Source organism: Amblyraja radiata, chromosome 6, assembly GCF_010909765.2.
Source record: "Amblyraja radiata isolate CabotCenter1 chromosome 6, sAmbRad1.1.pri, whole genome shotgun sequence".
Classification (NCBI taxonomy): Eukaryota; Metazoa; Chordata; class Chondrichthyes; order Rajiformes; family Rajidae; genus Amblyraja; species Amblyraja radiata.
Genome location: NC_045961.1, coordinates 87,409,294 through 87,429,179, shown reverse-complemented (window position 1 = coordinate 87,429,179; position 19,886 = coordinate 87,409,294). Strand labels below are relative to the sequence as shown.

Sequence of the window (19,886 nt, the reverse complement as noted above, 5' to 3'; positions counted from 1 at the left end):
TCATTAATATATAATTATTAAAATAGTTAATCTCCTTCACAGATAACGTGCACAGTCACATATCCTTCAGGGATTGCTCGCGACAACACAATGAAACGCCTGGATAGAGTGGACGTGGACAGGATGTCTCCACTATTGGGAGAGTCTAGGACCAGAGGGAACAGCCTCCGAATAAAAGGACATAGCTTTAGAAAGGAGATGAGGAGGAATTTCTTCAGACAGAGGGTGGTGAATCTGTACAATTCATTGTGGAGGCCAAATCATTGGGTATTTTTTAAGAGATTGACAGATTATTGATTAATAAAGATGTTAGAAGTTATGGGGAGAAGGGGGGTGAATAGGGTGGGGAGGGAAAGATAGATCAGCCATGATTGAGTGGCGGAGTAGAATTGATGGGCCGAATGGCCTAATTCTGCTCCTATGACGAACTTATGAACCTGCACGCTGGTCTTTTGTGAATCACTCACTGAGCACCCTGATCCCTCAGCCTCTCAGAGCTGCTTTGCCTCAAGGCCAGGGGCGCTGCACGATCCCATGAACAGCTGAACATTGCGAGGAGCGATCCCATTGCTAGAACTGGCGGAGCCACCCGCAGACCCCACAGAAACACCACGCACACCGTGTGACGGTTACAACACCGGGCCCCGCCTCCACCCCCCACCCAGGCACTGTATGTGCACTGTCTAGACACAACTAGGACACTCTCTGCAAGCTGAGGCCCTCAGACCAACGTGTGGAAACTGAGGCCCTCAGACCAACGTGTGGAAACTCTTACCCTCGCACTCCTTCTGGGTGAAATTGAACATGAAACCTTTGTTGCATTCACACTCGTAGCTTCCCGGCATGTTGATGCAAGAAGCTTTCCCACAAATGTGCTGGTTCCGTAAACATTCGTTCCGATCTGTGGTGTTCCAGGAAAGAAACGGTAGAAATTAATTTATTTCAAAAGAGAGAGTTGGATTTAGCTCTGAGGGCCAAAGGAATCGAGGGATATGGGGAAAAAGCAGGAATGGGCTACTGATTTTAAATGATCAGCCTATTGAATGGCGGTACTGGTTCGAAGGGCCGAATGGCCTACTCCTGCACCTATTTTTCAATGTTCCTAATATCAAAATGAGTTTGGTGGCATAGTCAAAGGGCAACTAATCTGCACTCAGTGAGAATTACATACACCAAGCAAAACCCCCAGGACCCTGACTCAATAAGTTCTCTCCCAAATCCCACTTGGGTGGCAGAAATCAAATTTCAGGCACACCCCAAAACTTGAGCCAGCTCTTTCAGAGAACTCTCCACACGTGAAACACCCAAACACCCATCAAACAAGGGGATGGACATCACGCCAGGGGGCCACAAGTCACAAGGATGTTTGGATTAAGGATACAAACATTACCGAATAGGACATGAGTGTATGTGTAGATTCTGAGAATGCCAGAAGAGTTTTTGCAGTGTTCTTGTTTTGTATATATATATATATATATTTTATTCTGAATAAAGTTTTTTTTTGACGAGAAAAAAGAATGTGTTTCTCATCACAAACAGACGGCAGTGGTTTAAGAAGAAAGTTTACCACCGCCTGCACAGAGTGTTTAGTTTAGTTTAGAGATACAGCGCAGAAACACCGAGTACGCACCAACCAGCAATCCCCGCACACTAACATTATTCTACACGCACTAGGGACAATTTACTATTATATACCAAGCCAATCAGTGGATCTGTGCAGACGCCGTACATGGCAGCCACGCCGGCAGCCTGTCTCATCTTTTTCTTCTTTTATGGTTTTGGTCTGTATTTACTTGCATGTTTTTAGTGCACCTTTAGTGTTGGTATTATGTGAGGTTGGGGGGTAACCTTTATTATCTCTTTCCTCGATGGAGATGTGACTTTTTCATAGAAAATAGGTGCAGGAGTAGGCCATTCGGTCCTTCGAGCCTGCACCACCATTCAATATGATCATGGCTGATCATCCAACTCAGTATCCTGTACCTGCCTTCTCTCCATACCATATAACCATATAACAATTACAGCACGGAAACAGGCCATCTCGACCCTTCTAGTCCGTGCCGAACACATAATCTCCCCTAGTCCCATATACCTGCGCTCAGACCATAACCCTCCATTCCTTTTCCATCCATATAACTATCCAAATTATTTTTAAATGATAAAAACGAACCTGCCTCCACCACCTTCACTGGAAGCTCATTTCACACAGCTACCACTCTCTGAGTAAAGAAGTTCCCCCTCATGTTACCCCTAAACTTCAGTCCCTTAATTCTCAAGTAATGTCCCCTTGTTTGAATCTTCCCTACTCTCAGTGGGAAAAGCTTTTCCACGTCAACTCTGTCTATCCCTCTCATCATTTTAAAAACCTCTATCAAGTCCCCCCTTAACCTTCTGCGCTCCAAAGAATAAAGCCCTAACTTGTTCAACCTTTCTCTGTAACTTAGTTGCTGAACCCCAGGCAACATTCTAGTAAATCTCCTCTGTACTCTCTCTATTTTGTTGACATCCTTCCTATAATTAGGCGACCAAAATTGTACACCATACTCCAGAATTGGCCTCACCAATGCCTTGTACAATTTTAACATTACATCCCAACTTCTATACTCAATGCTCTGATTTATTAAGGCCAGCACACCAAAAGCTTTCTTTACCACCCTATCTACATGAGATTCCACTTTCAGGGAACTGTGCACAGTTATTCCCAGATCCCTTTGTTCACCTACATTCTTCAATTCCCTACCATTTACCATGTACGTCCTATTTTGATTTGTCCTGCCAAGATGTAGCACCTCACACTTATCAGCATTAAACTCCATCTGCCATCTTTCAGCCCACTCTTCCAACTGGCATAAATCTCTCTGTAGACTTTGAAACTCTACTTCATTACCCGCAACCCCACCTATCTTAGTATCATCTGCATACTTACTAATCCAATTTACCACACCATCGTCCAGATCATTGATGTACATGACAAACAACAGTGGACCCAACACAGATCCCTGTGGCACCCCACTCGTCACTGGCCTCCAACCTGACAAACAACCATCCACCATTACTCTCTGGCATCTCCCATTCAGCCACTGTTGAATCCATCTTGCTACTGAGGACAGACAAACCCCCCAGATTCAACCTCTCACCTAATCACTAGGGGAAATTTAGTGTGGTCAATTAACCAACCTCTCAAACCTCACATCTGTGGCATGCGTGTGGAAACAGGGGGAACCAGAGGAAAACCATAAGGTCATGAGGACAAGGTGCAAACTCCCCATTGACAGCACTGGAGTTCATCATTGGCCAACGGCTCAATCACCTGCAACACTGGAAGTCTGATGTGAGAGAGACATAGACAAAGAAAGACATGGATAGAGAGAGAAAGGGAGATGGACAACGAGAGTGAGAAGAGAGAGAGAGAGGCAGGAGAGAGAAAATCATACACACGCAGACACCGAGAGAGAGAGAGAGAGAGAGAGAGAGAGAGAGAGAGAGAGACAGACAGAGATATCGAGACAGACACACACACAGACAGGGACAGAGAGGCAGGTGCAACGAGGCAGACGGAGAGATAGACAGGGAGGCAGACAGGGAAGCAGACAGAAAATTAGACAGAGAGGCATCAGAGACACACACACAGTATTAATTTTAAGCAGAACCTCGTACCAATGCAGGTCTTCTTGTCTGAATACATGCTGTAGCCATCCTGGCAGAAGCAGCGGTAACTCCCGGGCAGGTTATGGCAGGAGTGGGAACACACTCTCTCCTCCAGCCCGCACTCATCAATATCTGGACAAGGCAACAACCAAACATTAATGAAACTGTAAACAGCCTGTTGCTTGTCTCCAACCAGCGGCTAATTAAACCTTTAGAACACATGGGGACTGTTGAGGTCTCGTTAGCGTTTCATGACTTTTCAGGAGCAGGGGCTCTTGAATGCTGGCGTGACCGACCCATCCTTGTACACAGTCTGGGGTGGAAGTGGCCAGAGGGAGGAACAGCCGAGGCATAAACCCTTATCAGTTGAAGGGATTGGCCATCTGTGCTAATAAGGGAGGTAATGTCTCGTGAGTTAAGAGTTAAGTGTTTTATTGTCACATATCCCAAAATGGATCAATTAATTCTTGTTCATGAGTATGAAATTTGATTTCTCTATTTACAAATAACCTTTGCATTCCCTCTCTTTTCGACCCCCCGCCCCCCCCCCCCCCCACCCCCACCCTAGACATCCTGCTAGTTTCACTGCTTGATTCCCTTCGTCATCACCTCCTCCACAGCCAACAATGGACCATTGTGAGCTCCTTAGTAATCAGTGCCGGCTCTGATTTATTCTGTATATTCTTCATACCTCTAGTTTCTCTCTCCCCTGACTCAGTCTGAAGAAGGGTCTTGACCGGATAAATCACCTATTCCTTTTCTCCAGAGGTGCTGCCTGGCCCGCTGAGTTACTCCGGTATTTTGTATTCAAAAGTGCATTGAATGGAAACATAGAAGGAAAAGTGCGGAGCTGACCTGCCATCTACCTCATTGGAGACCCTCGGACTATCTTTAATCGAGCTTTACTGGACTTTAACTTGCACTAAACGTTATTTCCTTTTTCCGAAGATAGACACAAAATGCTGGAGTACCTCAGCGGGACATAGAAACATAGGAAATAGGTGCAGGAGTAGGACATCCGGCCCTTCGAGCCTGCACTGCCATTCGATATGATCATGGCTGATCATCCAACTCAGTATCCTGTACCTGCCTTCTCTCCATACCCCCTGATCCCTTTAGCCACAAGGGCCACATCTAACTCCCTCTTAAATATAGCCAATGAACTGGCCTCAACTACCTTCTGTGACAGAGAATTTCAGAGATTCACCCCTCTCTGTGTGAAAAATGTTTTTCTCATCTCGGTCCTAAAGGATTTCCCCTTTATCCTTAAACTGTGACCCCTTGTCCTGGACTTCCCCAACATCGGGAACAATCTTCCTGCATCTAGCCTGTCCAACCCCTTAAGAATTTTGTAAGTTTCTATAAGATCCCCCCTCAAACATCACCTATTCCTTTTCTCCAAAGGTGCTGCCTGGCCCGCTGAGTTACTCCGGTATTTTGTATTCAAATGTGCATTGAATGGAAACATAGAAGGAAAGGTGCGGACCTGACCTACCATCTACCTCATTGGAGACCCTCGGACTATCTTTAATCAGGCTTTACTGGCCTTTATCTAGCACTAAACATTATTTCCTTTTTTCGAAGATAGACACAAAATGCTGGAGTACCTCAGCGGGACAGGCAGCTTCTCTGGATAGAAGGAATGGGTGACGTTTCGGGTCGAGACCCATCTTCAGATTTTTTCCCTTTTTCCTATATCTTTACACTGATGATGGCTTGTTTATAATCATGAAGAGTATAGTCCTTTCACTGTCTCTTTAGCATGCAATAAAAAACTTTTCAATGCACCTCGACACACGTGATAATAATTAACTAAACTAAAACGTGGAAGAATGTAGGGCAGAGAGGAGGAGTGTTGCTACTTGCACTGCGTGTTCTTACATTCAATCCTCCCTGCAAGACGTGTAAGAAGCAGCAGGGGGGGCTCTGGGTTGGGGAGTTGATAAGATTCCTGGAGCCCTGCTTGGTCTGGTCACCTTCTATGTGGTCCTTCTATGCAGACGGCTCCAGACATGGGCAGTTGGCTGTGACTCACCTTCGTTGCACGTCTCTCCCTGCCAGCCTTCTTTACAGATACATTGGAAGGCAGCCAGCCCGTCCACGCACCGGACAGATCCTTGACGATAACACGGAGAGTTGGAGCACTGGTCTGGAATTTCTAGGGAGGCAGGCAAGAGTAAAAAGCGCTGGAAATTACCGACCGCAACGGAAAGGAATATCAACGCGATGTGAACGGGTATGGATCAAGGAGGGGCGTTGACCCTGCATTCTAGATCTTTGCACAGAGCATATCACCCCCCCCCCCATCCAACAACCAGCATCTGCAGTCCCTTGTGTCTACAACAACCCCTCCATATCTCCGCACTCCTTCATTTCCAACCTCCCAGTTATCCCATTTTCCATTGATGTTCCATTGGCTGCCAAATTTGAGAGAATTGTGGTCACAACCCAGACCGTCACACAGCCGACTCCATTTACACCTCACGCTGCCTCGGCAAGGCCAGCAGCATAATCGAGGATGAGTTGCACCCCGCCACCCTCTTCTCTCCTCTCCCATTGGGCAAAAGGAATAGATGTGTGAAAGCACACACGTCCAGATTCAGGGACAGGTTCTTCCCAGCTGTTCACGGGCAACTGAACCATCCTACCAACAACTAGAGAGCAGTCCTGGACATCTCTATCTTTGATCACACTTTACTGGCTTTATCTTGCACCAAACGCTTTTTTCATGTTATTCCCTTCATCGTGTACCTGTACACTGTGAATAGCTTGATTGTAATCATGTATTGTCTTTCCACTGACTGGTGAGCATGCAACAAAAGATTTTCACTGTACCTCGGTTCGCGTGAGAATAAACTAAACTAAATTAAAAGCACAAGTCTGGAATTTGTCCACAAAATGCCCAAAGAGTGTCATCCGTTCCTGATGTGGTTGGGGTAGAAAGATGAGTCACGGGGGTTAGGTAATTATCTCAGTGAACTGATGACCAGACCCATGAGTACATTTGTTGACAATTCCCAATCATCCCCGTCACCAGAGATGACTCGAGTCACTTGTCCACATCCAGGGGTCGAGTGGAGCAACAAGAGGTCAGGCACTAGGGGATGAGCGGTGGGGCTGGGGTTCACTAATACCTTCTCTGTTCAACCAGAAACCAAAGGCACTAAATCTGGTAATAGTCAGGTAAATTATTCACAGAAGGACGAATGGCACATTGTGGGAGGGGAGAGGGGGGGGATTGTCAGTGTGTGTGTGTGGGGAGGGAAGGGGTGATGGTTAGTACTGCTGTGTTTGAGGAGCTGTGATTGAGCAGAACACCCCGTCACTCCCAATTTACTGCTCAATGGTCTGGTCTGTGCGCAGAGGTGAAGGAGTAACTCAGCGATTACACACGGCGCCTTGAGGATTGAATAATTGCCCCGGACTTCACAACCCCCTCTGTCAGGAGTTATCTGTGCTGGTCGGCTGGTTCATCGGCCACTGTAATTTGTGGGGTAGAATGTGTAGGAAGGAACTGAACTGCAGATGTTGGTTCATACCAAAGGTAGACACAAAATGCTGGAGTAACTTAGCAGGTCAGGCAGCATCTCTGGAGAGAAGGGATCGGTGATGTTTTAGGGCTGAAGAAGGGTTCTGAACCAAAACGTCACCTGTTTCCAGAGATGCTGCCTGACCCATTAAGTTACTCTAGCACGTTGTGTGTACACTGATCTGGAAGTTGGGGTGAATGTGGGGCGAATGGGTTCTCTGGAAGCCAGTGGGGGGATGTGACCAATGGCTGTGCCTTGAGACTCAGACTGTATGAACTCCCACTCCATTATTGTGATAAATATGAAATATTTTTTAAAAGATATGCTAATGGCAAACCCTTCTTCTTCTTCTTGCGAATGAAACATAAACCAAAGGGATAGTTGGATCTCAAGCCGGGTGTTGAGCAGCCAGTTTGTTGTCTCTGCGTCAATGTCTGCCAGGCCCTGAGCTCCATTTGGTGGGTGGTAGAGCGGGCACCCAGAGATGACACGGTTGGCTGTCTGTGGTTCTGCTCCGCATTCACAGGCTGGGCTCTGGCGGAGGGAGCCCCCATCTCCACATGCTGGCGTTGAAACGCCCAACTCCAGTACCAAGTCTGTTGAGCTTCACCCATCCACGCTCCTCTGGGGAGGCCAGACCCTGGACAGCTTTTATCTGGTGAAGCGATGTAGCTGTGTAATGGAGATGAGGTTGCCTTCCACTCCTGTGACCACTTGGTGGCTATCCAGTGTGCTTATGTCTCAGTTGGCTGGATGGATGCTAGGAGTTGTTTTCCATGTGGAGCAAATGGGTGACAGGACATCAGTCGGGGTGGCCTCTGCTCTCTGCTGATAGCCTGATGGAGGAGGTGATCTGGGTCCATGGCACGGCAAGATAGTGCCAGAGTTGCTGCTTGCCTTCTGATCCCTGCAGGCTGAATGCCTGCACGTATAGGGAGCTGCTCGACTGGAGTAGGTTGAAGGCACCCAGTGATGGTTCACAAGGTGCTGTTCAGGCTCGTATCTACCAGGCTAGTACGTCTACTTCTACTCCATACGCAGTATTCAGCTGGGGCATACACAAGAGCTAAGGCAGAGGTGCGAAGAGTTGATGGACTGGCTCCCCAACTTGTTCCTGCCAGGCAAACCCTGAAACTGTGGGAATCATCTGTAGGAACTGCTGTTGTTTCCAATCAACTGACTTGCGCCTCAGGAAACACATAGTCACACAATCATACAATACAGAAATACAATTCAGCCCAACTGGTCTGAACTGGTATGAAACATAAGATTGTTAAGGGCTTGGACACGCTAGAGGCAGGAAACATGTTCCCAATGTTGGGGGAGTCCAGAACCAGGGGCCACAGTTTAAGAATACGGAGTAAGCCATTTAGAACGGAGACGAGGAAACACTTTTTCTCACAGAGAGTGGTGAGTGTGGAATTCTCTGCCGCAGAGAGCGGTGGAGGCAGGTTCTCTGGATGCTTTCAAGAGAGAGCTAGATAGGGCTCTTAAAAATAGCGTAGTCAGAGGATATGGGGAGAAGCAAGGAACGGGGTACTGATTGGGGATGATCAGCCATGATCACATTGAATGGCGGTGCTGGCTCAAAGGGCCGAAGGGCCTACTCCTTCCTGCACCTATTGTCTATTGTCTATTGGTCCATGCCAACCAAGATGCCCATCTGCACTAGTTCAACCTGCCCCCATTTGGCTCACAACCATCTAAACCTATTGAATCCATGTACTTTTCCACATGTATTTTAACCACTGTTATAATAGTCATAATTTCCAGGAGCAGACTTAAGCCATTCAACCCATTGTGTCTACTCTACCATTCAATCGTAGTTGATCTACCTTTCCTTCTCAACCCCATTCTCCTCCTTCTCCCCATAACCCCTGACACCTACACTCATCCTTACCTCAACTATCTCCCCTGGTGGCTCTATCCATTCAGCCAGAAACCTTCTGGGTGAAAAAGTTGCCCGCCTCTCAGGTTCGTGTAAATCTTTCCCCTTTCACTTGAGTTATTTGCTCTAACTATTCCCCTCATGGCTTTATCCACCTCAAAGACACTTGCTAAATGCCATGTAATTTCTCCCCATGTAACAGTGCACGTGACAATGGTAATGTCCTAAAGTGTAAGAAGGAACTGCAGGTACTGGTTTACGGCAAAGATAGACACAAAATGCTGGAGTAACTCAGCGGGTCAGGCAGCATCTATGGAGGAAATAAATAGATGACGTTTCGGGCCGAGACCCTTCATCGGACTGGAGTCTGAAACTCAAACCAAATCTGAAGAAGGGCCCCAACCCGAAACGTCACCTCTTCCCTTTCTCCAGAGCTGCTGCCGGACCCGGAGTGACCCCAACATTTTGTGTCCATCTTCAGTGGGGATGTCAGCCTGGGGTGATCCCCTCCCGCCGACAGTTCACAGGGATGGGCGTTCCCGGACGATGTCCTACCTTTAATGCAGTTCTGCAGGGCGGCAGAGGGCCGTCTAGGGGGGAAGACCATGCTCGGAGTGCGGAACCGGTGGCGGCTGAGGCAGTCTGTGGGGAGGCAAGGAGACGGCTGGTGATCATTACAAGAGGAGTCGCCCCTCCACTTAACCCGAGGATATTCACCCCTGTATACCCCGGGGGAAGGGGAAATGATTGACCCCTCAATATACCCCAGAGATTTACCCCTACATGCCCCAGGAGAGGGGTTACGGCTTCGTATATCCCGGGGGTGGGGAAGGGGGGGTTACCCCTTCATACTCCGTGGGGGGATTCACCCCAATATCCCGGGGTATTGGCCCCTCTGTATACCCCGGGTGAGTTTCCGATCCGTATATATTTACCCCTCAGCATACCCCTGAAGGATTTACCTCCCTCTGCTCACTCTGGGGGGAGATTGGGGACAAACTTTGGGGGCGAGGGAGGGGAGGTGGGGTAGTGGGTGGGGAGGGAATCGGGGTAGGGGGGGGGGGTGAGGGGGCATTACGGGGAGAAAGCCCCGGACAGTGACCCTCACTGCTGTCTCGGTGAGCGACCGGGCTATGGGGGGGCGGCGATGAGTGGGGGGGGGGGGGGGCGGTGGTAAGAGGGGAGTGAAGGGGGGGGTGGTCTCGATGTTGCCTCACATGAGATGCTGCTCCAGACCCCGGAGGGCGGATGAAAAGATGTGTTCAGTCCGTGGGAGCGGCAAGATGAGGCGGGCTTTGGGGGGTGATGCGGAGAGAAGGAATGGGTGACGTTTCGAGTCGAGACCCTTCTTCATAGTGAGTGTCAGGGGATGGGGAGGCTAGAGATATGAAGGGGAGAGAGTAGAGGTATGAAGGGGACAGGGAGACTTAGAGGTATGAAGGGTAAGGGGTAAAAACGAGACATCGAAGGGAAGCAAGAATTTAATTGTCCTATCCACATGACAATAAACTCTCTTGACGACTTGAAAACTCAAGGAAAATGTGGAATATATCATTGTTAGCTATTGGGAAAGTGACAACGAGGTATACAATTTAATCAGGAGGGCAGTGAAACTGGTTAGAGAACTAGGATGGGGGAGGGATGGAGAGAGAGACTAGACCTGACTTGAGTCAAGTTTCCACACTTCGGGGTGGACTCATGACCTGGCACCGAGGAGTGGAGATGTGGGTTCACTAAAACCGTTCATCAGCCGGAACTAAAGACACTCAGACTGAAATAATCAGATAAACTATTCACAAAACGACAGGGGGGGGGGGGGGGGTGCAACCCTGCGGGACAGCCCGTCAGTCTCAACTTTCTGCCCAATTTTCTGGCCAAGAGAAGCTGGAGGTGTTGTAATGGTGGGACGGGATAGAAGGGCCGAAGGGTCTCCTGGTTACACACACGGCCGCAGCTCTGTCCCCAACACGACTCGCGGTGGATTCTAATCGGAACCGATCGATGTGGGAATTTAACTCACCGAGGTACCTGGGGTAAAAGTACTCCTGAAGAGAGAATGGAGAGAGAGAGGCATAAGCGAGTAAACCACAGCGGCGCTCCCTCAACACTGCTCCTCCCACTGTGCGGCGCTCCCTCAACACCACGCCTCCTATAGCGCGGCGCTCCCTCAACACTGCTCCTCCCACTGTGCGGCGCTCCCTCAACACTGCTCCTCCCACTGTGCGGCGCTCCCTCAACACTGCTCCTCCCACTGTGCGGCGCTCCCTCAACACCACGCCCCCACTGTGCGGCGCTCCCTCAACACTGCTCCTCCCACTGTGCGGCGCTCCCTCAACACTGCTCCTCCCACTGTGCGGCGCTCCCTCAACACCACGCCTCATATAACGCGGCGCTCCCTCAACACTGCTCCTCCCACTGTGCGGCGCTCCCTCCCGCACTGCGCTCCTTCACTCAGCTCAGCACAGCCCCTTCCGGCAAGGCGGCGCTCCCTCCCTCCCTCAGCGCTTGTGGCAACAAGTGCACTCACTCACCGTTTCCAGGTTGTTCTCAAACACTTCCCTCGCTTCCTCCTTGTCACAATATTCCTCGATGCATTCCCGCTCCAGGCTGCCCTGTTTGCGTTCCTCGAAGATGACATTTGCTCGCCGTTGTCTGATGAGAAATTGCGCGGCTCGTTGGTGTGTCAGGACTGTGCATGCACACAAAATAACCAGAGGTCACGCATATCCTCCCCGCACATCAGCCCACCGCGGCCAAAATCCCACCAGCCCAGAGCCACCTCGTCCCAGCCCACTGCCCCCCCTGCACCGGCCTCCATTAGTCATAGAGTGATACATCGTGGAACCAGGCCCTTCGGCCCAATTTGCCCACACCGATCAACATGTCCCAGCTACATTAGTCCCACCTGCCTGCGTTTGGTCCATATCCCTCCAAATATGTCCTATCCATTTACCATGTAACTGTTTCTGAAACGTTGGGATAGGCCCTGACTCGACCCTCATATGGCAGCTTGTTCCATACATACATCCACACCCTTTGTGTGAAAATGTGATCCCTCAGATTCCTATTAAGTATTTCCCCTTCACCGTAAACCTATGTCCTCTGTTCCTCGATTCACCTACTTCGGGCAAGCACAGCTTCATACACACCCGGAGAACACACCCCGACCCTTCAAACACCTCTCACCTTCTGACAACCAGCTAAACCAACGAGCTGCTGCAGGGGCGGGGAAATGTACCCGGGTAGGGAAACTCTTAAGATGGACACAAAATACTGGAGTAACTCAGTAACACACTTTGAAGACGGGTCTCAACCTGAAATGTCATCTATTCCTTTTCTTCAGAGTTGCTGCCTGACCGGCTGAGTTATTCCAGCATTTTGTGTCTATCTTCGGTGTAAACCAGCATCTCCAAATCCTTCCGACAAGGGAAACTCTTAGTTTGTTAGTTAGTTAGTTTATTGTCACATGTACTGAGGTACAGTGAAAAGCTTTTCTGTTGTGTGTTATCCACAGGGTGTGATACACCTGATTACAATCAAGCTATCCACAGTGTACAGGTACAGATACAGGATAAAGTAATAACATTTAGTGCAAGATAAAGTCAGTAAAGTCCGATTAAAGATAGTCAAGGGTCTTCAATGGGGTAAATAGTAGCTCAGGACCGCTCTCTAGTTGTTGATAGGGTGGTTCAGTTGCCTGATAACAGCTGGCAAGAAACCACCCCTGAATCTGAAGGTGTGTGTTTTCACACTTTTGTACCTCTTGCCTGATGGGAAAGGGGAGAAGAGGGTGTCTGGAGTGATACTCACCCCTGATTATGCTGCTGGCCTTGCCGAGGCAATGTAAGGTATAAATGGAGTCAATGGAAGGGAGGTTGGGGTTGATAGTCTGGGGTGCTATGGAGCTGTTCCCGAACCATGCTGAATGTGTCCTAATAATCGTTTGTGAACAGTTTAAAAAAAAAAAAATTAATATATATATTAAAAACTGATATTTGCAATATCTACAGTAAAACTAATCCTGGAATTATTCTGGAGGCCGGCTGTCTTTAAGTTTTAGTTTAGAGATACAGCACGAAAGCAGGCCCTTCGGCCCACCGGGTCCGCGATCCCCGGACATTTAACACTATCCTACACCCACTAGGGACAAACTAGTGTTGGATTGTAATCAATTTTTACATTTACAAAGCCAATTAACCTACAAACCTGTACGTATTTGAAAACCCTCGCAGGTCACAAGAGAACGTACAATCTCCGTACAGACAGCACCCGTAATCGGGATCGAACCAGGGTCTCCAACACTGTAAGGCAGCAACTCTACCGCTGCGCCATCGTGTCATTGGAGTTTCCTCGATATTCCCCGCTGAACCGATAACTTTCTTCACCAGTTTGTTAGCATTCCAGAGCTATTGTTCTGTGGTAAACTATTCCACTATACTGCTGTTAACTATATTCTTCACTTGTATCTTTTCTTTTGCTCTACTTGAGTTTACATAGAAACATAGAAAATAGGTGCAGGAGTAGGCCATTCGGCCCTTCGAGCCTGCACCGCCATTCAATATGATCATGGCTGATTTGTATTTTTGGATCTGGATCCGGATAACATGTAAGACAAAACATTTCTCTGTACCTTGGTACACATGACAATAATAAACCTCAACCATCACAGGGTCTGGTCTATCCTTCAGGGAGGAATTCTGTGACCTTTGGCTGGCGTTAGTGTCATGTGACCCTGCCCCACACCAACATCCTGCCGGCTCACTGACCTGTGAACTAATGGTTCAGCAAGTACCCTATGGATAGGATAGGTCTCATAGAAACATAGAAAATAGGTGCAGGTGTAGGCCATTCGGCCCTTCGAGCCTGCACCACCATTCAATGTGATCATGGCTGATCATCTAACTCAGTATCCTGTACCTGCCTTCTTTCCATACCCCCTGATCCCTTTTGCCACAAGGGCCACATCTAACTCGGCATGACTTCAGAATTAAGGGACAGAAGTTTAGGGGTAACATGAGGGGGAACTTCTTTACTCAAAAAGTGGTAGCGGTGTGGAATGAGCTTCCAGTGGAAGTGGTGGCGGCAGGTTCGTTGGTATCATTTAAAAATAAATTGGATAGGCATATGGATGAGAAGGGAATGGCGGGTTATGGTATGAGTGCAGGCAGGTGGGACTAGGGGAAACAAGTTGTTCGGCACGGACTTGTAGGGCCGAGATGGCCTGTTTCCGTGCTGTAATTGTTATATGGTTATATGGTTATAACTCCCTCTTAAATATAGCCAATGAACTGGCTTCAACTACTTTCTGTGGCAGAGAGTTCCACAGATTTACCACTCTCTATGTGAAAAACAAAATTCTCATCTCGGTCCTAAAAGATTTCCCCCTTATCAAAGTGTGACCCCTTGTTCTGGACTTCCCCAACATCGGGAACAATCTTCCTGCATCTAGCCTGTCCAACCCCTTAAGAATTTTGTACGTTTCTATAAGATCCCCCCTCAACCTTCTAAATTCTAGCGAGTACAAGCCGAGTCTATCCAGTCTTTCTTCATATGAAAGTCCTGCCATCCCAGGAATCAGTCTGGTGAACCTTCTCTGTACTCCCTCTATGGCAAGAATGTCTTTCCTCAGATTAGGAGACCAAACTGTACGCAATACTCCAGGTGTGGTCTCACCAAGACCCTGTACAACTGTCTTGAGGGATATAGGCCAAACCCAGGCAGGCGGGACTTGTGCTGATGGGACATGTTGGGTGTGGGCAAGTTGGGCCGAAGGGCCCGTTTCCACGCTGTATGACTCTCAGTAGCTCATCTCCTTCTCCAGGAATCCAGGGTTGGATTGTAATAATGTATTGTCTTTCCACTGACTAGTTAGCACGCAACAAAAGCTTTTCACTGCACCTCGGTTCACATTACAATAAACTAAACTGAACTGAATGGGACAAGAAACAGAGCAGAACCAGAAGGCGGGGCAGGTCTGGGGACACAACAAGATGGGAAGCAAGAGGCAAGCTTTTCCTCAAAATGTTCTTTAACCAGACCATTTTGCAGGCCAGAGAGCACAGTGTGAAGGCAGACACAAACTACTGGAGTTACTCAGTGGGTCAGGCAGTAGTTCTGGAGAAAAATAATGGGTGGGTGAGGGGGGGAAACTGTAGACAGAAAGTGGGGTAGGGGGCGCGGGGTGGAACTGGAGGCCAGAACAAATCAGGGCTGACAACAGATGATGACGGAAGGGTGGAGCCCACAATGGCCCATTGTTGGCTGGGGAAGAGGTGATAACAAAGGGATCAGGTCAAGTCAAGTCAAGAGAGTTTATTCTTGATAGGACAATGAAATTCTTGCTTGCTGCAGCACAACAGAATATTGCAGGCATAAATACAGAACAGATCAGTGTGTCCATATACCATAGCATATATATATATACATAAATAAACATAAAGTGCAATAGACTGTTATAGTTCAGAGTTTGTTTGAAGTTGTGTTTAATAGCCTGATGGCTGTGGGGAAGAAGCTGTTCCTGTACCAGATATCAGGCTCCTGTACCTTCTACCTGATGGCAGTGGAGAGATGAGTGTGTGGCCAGGATGCTGTGGGTGTGGGTTACAAGGATGCAAACAGTGGAACTAGTGGGGGAGGGGGGAGAGAGGGAATGTAGGGGTTACTTGAAATTAGAGAATACTACCCAGCGGTATGAACAATGATTTCTCTAATTTCTCTTATACCTAAAACCTCAACTGTTGAAGGCAAGCATACAATACGCCCTCTTTACCACTCTACCTGTGTTGCCACTTTCAGGCAGCAATGGTCTTGGATCCCCATCCCTCTGTATATCAAAGTCGTTAAGGGTCTTGCCATTAATTGATACTGTTTCCTTACATTCGACCTCCCAAAGTGCAACACCTCACATTCATTCATATTAAATTCCATCCGCCATTTCACCACCCATATCTGAAATTGATCTAAATCCAATTGTATCAATACACAATAGGTGCAGGAGTAGGCCATTCGGCCCTTCGAGCCAGCACCGCCATTCAATGTGATCATGGCTGATCATCCCCAATCAGTACCCCGTTCCTGCCTTCTCTCCATATCCCCTGACTCTGCAATTTTTTTAATCATTTGACAGCTTTCCTCCCTGTCTACAACTCTGCCAATTTTGCTGTTGTCTGCAAACGTACTAATAAAACCATCTCTATTTACATCCCGGTTGTATATATATATATCACAAACAGACCTTATCCAGTTGGAACAATACTCTTCCACCGCAACCCCCAGTCTATTATTGGTAAGCCATTGGTGTGTGGGAGGGAATGGGAGGGAATGGGAGGGGGTTAGAGAAGAGGTGGCAAGGGGGTTAGAGAAGGGGGTGGGTGTGGTGGGTAGAGAAGGGAAAAGATTGCTGGAAAGCAGGAGAAAAGGAGTTAGAGAGGGGGAGTGAAGGAGGTTGGAGAAGGGGATTTTATAGGGAAAAGAGGAGAAGGAAGGGGAGATTTAGCGAGAAGAAATGGGGATTTAGAGAGGAGAGATGAATTTTGAGAGGGGAAGGAAGAGGCGTTTAGAGTGAGGGTGGGTGGAAGGGGGAATTTGTAGAGATGAAGGTAGGAAGAGAGGATGAGGGAGGGGGGATAGAGAGGAGATTGAAGGGGGTTAGAGAGGGCGGGGGTTAGAATGGAGGGGGAAGGGGGAGGGTCAAGACAGCAGGTTTTGGAAGGGGAAAATGGGATGTTGGAGCGGGAGGGAGGAGGTGTAAAAGGGGAGGGGTCTGGAGGAGAGGGGAGGGGTTAAAATGCAAGGGGCACTGGAGAGGAGACTTGGATAAGGGGAGAAGAAAGGGCAGTTGCTGGAAAGTGTGGAAGGTGGCGGGTAGGATTGAAGAGGAGAGGTGGTGAGGGTCGGCACTGGAAGGTGGAAGGAGGGGGGGTGGAAGGGATGGGAGAGAGGGGAATGGGAGCGGGGATGGATAGGAGGGAGGGAGGGGAAGGAGGAGGGGGGAGATTTGATGCGAGGAAGGTGCTGGGGAAAGAGCGGAATTGGGGGGGAGGGGGGGGGGGGGGTAGAGAGGGATGTTCAGCGGGGTGAGAGGAGCGGCCGTGTCCCCAGCGGGTTACTCACAGGACGTGGCCTCGGACAGGGCGAGGAGGCAGGCGACCCCCGCGAGTAGTGGCCCGGCCATAGCGAGAGGGACGGCTGCAGCCGGCGCACGGATGACCCTGGATCAGAGCTGTGACTGCGTGGTGGGAGGAGCGGAGATATGGGGGAGGAGGAGGGAGGAGAGCCGCTCTCTGCACACACACACACACACACACACACACACACACACACAGACAGAGCAATGCAGCGCCTGCATGTGTGTGTTTGCACCTGTAAACTACAATGCCTCCCTCAAACACCACATCCGAATGGCCTGATTCTCCTCCTATCACGTATGACCCTTTGAACCCCCTCCTATTGACCCCTCTCTGGCCTCATTTGGCGGCGGAGACCCATAGCGGTCGTAGATAAATTGCAATTGCACTGAGCGTGCAGGAAGGAACTGCAGATGCTGGTTTAACCCGAAGATGGACACAAAATGCTGGAGTAACTCAGCGGGAGTAATTTACCAGTGTAAGGTGTGAACTCCACCCTCTTTTATGTCTTGTTCTCACACCTTACACTTCCTTATCTCTGTATCTCCCCTTCCCCTGACTCAGTCTGAAGAAAGGTCTCGACCCGAAACGTTACCTATTCCTTTTCTCTAGAGATGCTGTCCGTCCTGCTGAGTTACTCCAGCATTTTGTGTCTATCTTTGGAATTGGACTGATCACGCCGTTCTGCCATCCTTTGGTTAAACACTGACCATGTTCAGCTCCCCCCCCCCCCCCCCCCCCCCCCACTTCTTCCCCCACCCCAGCTCCCTTTTCCCACCGCCCCACCACCAGCCTCCAGTCCAAGCTCAATGTGACTATGAGCCCGGTTTACCAGTGCAGGCAGGAGCGGGTCATTTATCCCCTGTCCTGCCACTCGACGCGACTGTGGCTGGTCTGATCTTGGCACAGCTCCCCTTGCTCATAACCCCGATTCCAAAACCTGTCACTCTCGGCCGGGACCACACGGAGTGACTTGGGTCAAGAGGTTAAATGCAAGAGGATGCTTCGCTGCCCAAGGAGTTTCCATGCAGAGTTGCGATGAAGCTTCTGAAGTCTGAAGAAGGGTTTCGGCCCGAAACGTCGCCTATTTCCTTCGCTCCATAGATGCTGCTGCACCCGCTGAGTTCCTCCAGCAATTTTGTGTACCTGCGATGAAGCTTCGGTGTTCTGGATCATGGAGGCGCAGTCCTTAGAGACACAGCGCGGAAACAAGCCCTTCGGCCCAGCGAGTCCGCTCCGACCAGCGATCACCCCGGGGTGGGAGATTGCAACCTTCACGTGGTCCACCCTGTTTCGACCAATGCAATCAACCCGACGTGCACACACAAGATCGTACAGAAAAAGTTGACCTACAACTTTAGGCTGTGCACGCCATACGCAAGAAGAAGTAGAAGCGATCACCCCTACACTAGCACTCTTGTCCCACACACTAGGGACAATTTGTAATTGTGCTGGAGCTAGTTAACCTACAAACCTGTACGTCTTTTGTAGTGTGGGAGGAAACGAAAGCACCCGGAGGAAACCCACGCGGTCACAGGGAGCAGGTGCAGCACCCGCTGTCAGGATCGACCCTGGGTCTCTGGGGCTGTCAAGGCAGCAACTCCACCACTGCGCCACCATGCCGCCCCGGTCATTGAGTTCGTTCAAAACCGAGACGGGTTGATTTCTGTATTGTAAGGGAATCACTCGAGGGATATGGGGAAAGGGCCAGGAGAGGTGGACGGACGGATAAGATCATGCTGAATGATGGAGCGGGTTCTTAGGGCCAGGCAGCCGATCCCTGCTCACTGGCGATTTGATCTTCTCATTCTGCGGTTCAGCTGTTGAAACACGGCGCCTTGGGTTCCCAGTGCAGTCGCGCTAGCTTTCCATTATTTCTGAAAATGTCCTTCGCTCCCGAGGGAAGCTGCCTGAACGTGAGGTGCCTCATTGCGGACGCGAGAAGCTATGGGCAGATGACACAACCTGTTTCTTTCCAGAACAAAAAAGAGATATGCCAAGTGCTGGAGTAACTCAGCTAGTCAAGCAGCATATCTGGAGAAGATGAATACTGCAACAATTTGTGAACCCATTCCTTCTCTCCAGAGATGCTGCCTGTCCCGCTGAGTTACACCAGCATTTTGTGTCTACCTTCGATTTAAACCAGCATCTGCAGTTATTTCCTACACATGAATACGAGACGTTTCGGGTCGGGGTTTCAAACTGAAGAAGGGTCTCAACCCGAAACGTCACCTGTTCCTTTTCTCCAGAGATGCCGCTTGACTCGCCGAGTTACTTCAGCACCCTGAGTCTTTTTTCTCCATAAAACAGCACCTGCAGTCCCTATTTCTTTTCCCCAGAGATGCTTCATGATCCGCTGAGTTACTCCAGCTTTTTGTGTCTATCTTCATGTTTAAACCAGCATCTGCAGTTCATTCTTATATATTTTGCCTGCTCCACTGCGAAATCTCCTCAAGGGATGCCTATGAAGTTCTCACCCCTCTGCAACATCCTCGCATTAATCTGCTGCTCTACGCATTCATTTGTTCTATCAATTCAATTCAATTAAAAAACTTTATTGGCATGATAAAAAAAACATTGTTATATTGCCAAAGTATAAAACATGACATACATATTTGAAATGCCTAAGTATAAATACAAGTATACGATGCATGGATAGATATGTCCCTGTACATAAACTTGCAATAGGCCGAT

General features: G+C 49.0%; 1 protein-coding gene across 1 annotated transcript; it reads right to left on the bottom strand.

Moving 5' to 3' along the window:
* Positions 1–749: 749 nt before the first annotated feature.
* Positions 750–17,393, bottom strand: LOC116974729 (vitamin K-dependent protein S-like). The gene is made up of 7 exons (XM_033023443.1): positions 17,179–17,393; positions 11,598–11,755; positions 11,087–11,111; positions 9,622–9,708; positions 5,684–5,806; positions 3,658–3,780; positions 750–901 (listed from the first exon to the last, which is right to left on the bottom strand). The coding sequence occupies exons 1-7, from the start codon at positions 17,237–17,239 to the stop codon at positions 750–752; spliced, it is 729 nt and encodes a 242-aa protein (XP_032879334.1). The 5' UTR covers positions 17,240–17,393.
* Positions 17,394–19,886: the final 2,493 nt, after the last annotated feature.